The sequence below is a fragment of the Aplysia californica genome, unplaced genomic scaffold, assembly GCF_000002075.1.
Source record: "Aplysia californica isolate F4 #8 unplaced genomic scaffold, AplCal3.0 scaffold00638, whole genome shotgun sequence".
In the NCBI taxonomy this organism is placed as follows: domain Eukaryota; kingdom Metazoa; phylum Mollusca; class Gastropoda; order Aplysiida; family Aplysiidae; genus Aplysia; species Aplysia californica.
Window position 1 is genome coordinate 281,776 of NW_004797908.1, and position 4,852 is coordinate 286,627.

General features: G+C 42.6%; 1 protein-coding gene across 1 annotated transcript in view; it reads right to left on the reverse strand.

The window, feature by feature from the left end:
• Positions 1 to 4,852, reverse strand: part of LOC101862896 — a gene marked incomplete in the record, with an annotated part of 21,007 nt that overhangs the window by 14,721 nt on the left and 1,434 nt on the right. Inside the window, 1 exon segment of the mRNA XM_013087788.2 lies at positions 223 to 2,596. Coding sequence (XP_012943242.2) covers positions 223 to 2,596 — 2,374 coding nt within the window.

The following is a 4,852-nucleotide window of genomic DNA, read 5'->3' on the forward strand; positions in this document are numbered from 1 at the left end:
GAATTCTCTCTCTCTCTCTCTCTCTCTCTCTCTCTCTCTCTCTCTCTCTCTCTCTCTCTCTCTCTCTCTCTCTCTCTCTCTTTCTCTTTCGCCCCCCCCCTCCCTCACACTTTCCTCGTCTGCCGTCATAAAAATGAGAAATCAACAATAATTATTATAATCAATTCGCATAGATAACACAATAACAAGAGAGCAAAATGGACAAGGAATTTGGTCACTTACGCCGGATGCCTGTCCCCGCAGTGTTGTCCGTTCTTCATGACCTTGCCGTTCCTCCGGTGATATTTCCACGCTTTCTTCTCTGTCTCACTGCCGGACTCCTCAGCTCTCCACCGAGCTCTTTGAGATTTCCGCGCCTTAGAGCGAGCCCCTTTGTTCTTCTTGTGTTTTGGCTTTTCTCTCGTGTCTTCGGGATTCCCCACTCGGTTGTCAGTTATATTTTGTTCCCTTTTCTTCGTTTTGCTTACGGAATCAGAACTACTTGTGTCTGATGTGTCTTTGTCTTTATTTTTGTCTTTCCGCTGCTTCTTGCTTATTTCATATTGTGTAGATTCTTCACGCCATTTTGGGGACAGTTTTGAGAATTTAGACTTATGTGTCCTCCCCGTTGTTAATGTTTGGTTGGTACTGCCTGTGATCCTGTTTTGTTTGTTCTCGGTGGACGGATTGGTTACCAAGGGAGGTAAAGTTAAAGTTGGCATTGTTGATGGAACTCTTTTCTTTGTCGAGTTCGCTCTGAGTGGCTGAGGTAGTAAGTTATTCCCCTTCTCCGGCTTTTGTTTCTTAGTGTGTGACGTCAAATCAACGGAAGTACGCTCTCGCGGTTTAGAAGTTTTACTTTGGTGTGTCCTGCCATGGTGTCTAGTAGAGGGCTGCAAGCGTGAAAAATGGTGTTGTCTTGAAGGTTTTAGATGAGCAGTGTGTGAGAGTTCTCCGGTGTTGGAGGTGGCTGTGACATGAGAAATATTTCCCCTCTCTATTTTGTTCCTCGAAATTGACCCTCTGTGTCTCGTAGGCGTGACGGTAGCTTCTGAAGGGTTTCGTCCTCGGGGCGACTTGACATTCGTTGATGGTCGTTTAGCGTCTGAATTATTCCGTGTAGGTGAAATTACGTGCACGAGTGTATATGGTCCTCTCCGCAACGACCCGTTTCTGATATTTTCGTATTGTTCTTGTCGAGAGGAAGGAATTCTGGGTACAAATGGTCTTGTCGTTGATGTCGTAATCCACGGAAGCCATCGAGGCGGTGACGTCACTCTTGCCTTCGGGGTTGTCAACCGCTTTGCAGGAATGGGGATATCTACCTGAGGTTGTCTTTGTCTTTGTCTGGGAATGTTAACAACCACCGATGACCTGTATGGCGACGACGTCACTGTGGTAGCTGAGGTTCGTTGTCCGGACAGAATCCTGTTGTTGGAAGAGTCTTTCTTATTATAAACTGCTTTTATAACGACAGGTTTTGGTTGTCTTCTAGATGGTCTCTGGTACGAAGATTCTACTTGATTGTAAACTGATGGTCTTTGTGGTGAACGTAGGATACCATCCACCGTGGTTCTTGTCGATGGAGGTTGTGTCGTCTGAAGAGACTGCCTGTACTGGTTTCGCGGAAGTTGGTAATTTCTGTTGGTGTGTTGTCCATATCTCCTAGAAGTCTGGTTAACTGAAGGGCCCTGGGGTAGTCTGGGATATTTGTCTGACATCTCAGTGGACGGAGGGGACCGATGTCCAGTGATCTGGTTGTAACGTCTGTTGTTTGACCAGTTGGGTGGAGTAGCGATATTAACGTTCATGTGCTGCCTTTTTTGTGTGTCTGTGCTGACCGTAGGTCGGTTGTACCTAACGGGATCTCTTACTTCAGGGATTCGGTTAGACAGAGCGATGTTGTTTCCGTGGTCACTTCTACGTCGACTGGAATCCGTGACGTCATAGTGACGTGTATGATTACGTGTTCGGTGTCGTTGTTGATACGTAGAGTCTGGCTCAATCCTATTTGTACGTCGTTCGTAGGGGTAACCGTTTCTGGATTGATCGATTTGGTTTGTTTGACCTAATCGATTTCCTTGAGCAATTCGGTTTGTTGAATCTATCCGGTTTGTGGGTCGTGCGTTGAGATCTACTCGGTTCACTTGATTTATCCGGTTTTCTCGATCTATCCTGTTTGCGGGTCGTGAGTTGAGATCTATTCGGTTAGCTTGATTTATCCGATTTGTTTGATCTACCCGGTTTGTGCGCCGTTCGCTGGAACTGGAATCGTCCTCTTTCACCAGATTTATCCGATTTCTTTGTCGATCATATCTGTTTTTGTTGCTCTCTTCACTAATCCTATTCGTCCTTCGCTCATACGTATTTTCCTCCCTCTCCCCTTCTATCCTGTTCCCACGTCTATCATTATCGAATATGTCCTTTTTGACGTAGTTTGGTGGCCGGGCCGGCGATGTCTGTGCCCGATAAGTGGACTTCTGAATGAGAGGGTTGGCCACCCTTGAGGACTGTGTGGGCGGGGAGAGGTAGGGTGGGAGGAGGACGTTGTAGCTCGCCTTGTTGGGAACACTTTTCCAAGGTCCCCGTTTGATGTTGGGGAGCATCTTTACAATGTCTGAAAATGAAAGGAAGTCAGATTACCAGGTCAGGTTGGTCAACAATGTGAGAGAAAATTTTGTATGTTGCATTTATCCTTGGAAGTAGATATCTATTAAGTGTGCAATTCTTAGGCGTTTTTTAAAAGTATGCTTTAAGTATACTTAGAAGTATATAGGTAAACTGAATAGTCAAAGGAAAAGAACAAACACTAACAATGTACTGCTGCACTTTTCGTTGCTGTTTTTGTTGTTACTGTTGCTACTTTTATGTTGAATGTTGTTGTTACTGATGTTGTTGTTGTTACTGTTGCTACCCATTATGTTGAATGTTGTTGTTATTGGTGTTTTTGTTGTCGTCGTCGTCGTAGTCGTCATTGTTGTTTTTGTTGTTGTTATTGTTGCTGTTGTTGTTGTCATGTTTTCTTTTTGTTGTTTTTGTTGTTGTTCCCATCAAAACTTTACCCTCTGCTAGAGGACAGTAGCCCATTAGAACTACGGAACAATTTGTGAGGCAGCGTGGTGAAATCAGGCTCTCGTCAAAATAATCAAAGTGAAGATACTGGCATTTTTCTGCAGGTTTGTGAATTTTTATCAAATTTATGTTTTTTGGCCCAACACCTTTCATGCCCATTAAAGAACTCATTTCTGTGTGGATTTTTCTGAAAAACGTTGATTAAAGGCACAAAAATTGTAAATTTTCAGTTACCATGGACTCTTAAGCTAAGGAAATAACTAATCTTTGAAGGCCATTTTCTCACAAATTTTACCTCTGAAAACAGGTGACCCCCACCTCCTTCTTTCGCAAATATCACGATTTGTATTCAAGATAAATGGATATTTTTTTCATCCAAATAAAGACAAGTAAACAAGCTTTAAGATAATACCAATAACTCTACATGTCCCAAAATTGACGAGAGCCTGATTCCACCACGCTGCCTCACATTTGTTCTTGATCCCGACACGGGGCTGAGAGGAGAAATAATAGGGAGGTGGAGATAATTAATAGCTCGGATTCCTCAAGAATTCGAAGCTCAATTTTTCACGAAGCAGATCCATTTCTAAACTTACAGGCCGCAGCGACCCGAACGTAAACTATTTGAGATCAACGTTAAGACAAGATACGAATAGATGAGATAATGACTGAGATCAACGATAAGACAAGACAAAAACTTATTAAGGACCAGCCTTCTGGTCAATCGGCAACTCTTGCGGATGTGCTGTTTTTAGGAACTATAAAAAATAGTAAAACTTCGTTATTCATACTTAACATTTTTTAAATTGCAATTCTGTCTTACTTAATTGAAACTTAATAAAGGCAGGCAACAAAATACTTATCACGAATTAATTTTTCTGATAAATTTATGTGGGATAATTCGAAAAGTGCCGCAACATTGCCTTTATTTTGCTGCTGATTGGACATAAGGAGATAAGATTAGATAAGACAAGATAAGATAAGATCAAATCAGATAAGATATGATACGATAAGGTAGGATACATCTTTACTCTCCAGATCTTTGCACATTGGTTTCGTGTTTCGTGTTTCACCACACACACACACATCACATCACACACACACACACACACACACACACACACACACACACACACACACACACACACACACACACACACACACAAGCACATACACGTGTCCTATGAATGTATGTGTGTAAGAGTATGTGTTTGCTTTGTGTGTATATGTGTGTGAATACACGTTTGTTTGTGTGTTTGTGTATGTGTGTGTGTTTGCGTGTGTATGTGTTTGCGTGTATGTATTAGCAAATGTGTGATTGTGTGTTTATTTGCGTGTGCGTGAGTGAGTGTGTGTGTGAGTGTGTGTGATTACATGTTTCATATTTGTATGTGTGTATGTTTGTGTTTGCGTGTGTATGTGCTTGCGTGTGTGTATGAGTAAATGTGTGATTGTGTGTTTGTTTGCGAGTGTGTATTAGTAAATGTGTGATTGTGTGTTTATTTGCGTGTGTGTGTGTATGCGTGTTTGTATATGAGTAATATGTGTTTATGCGTTTGTTTGCACGCGCGGCATGTACTTTCCCCTACTGCACAGACGCCCGTCTCTTCTTCTCCCTAAGAAGCTGGACATTGGCTACAAGTCACAGCTAAAATCAGCCACGCGGACGTGAGGAAAGTCAGACGCAAAATTCCTACAACGGTGGGGCGCCACAACCTCCTGGCGTATGACTAGTCTAGTATAGTGACAGTCGAAACTGCCCTAACGGCTACCAGTCTAGGACAATAATATTATATCCTGT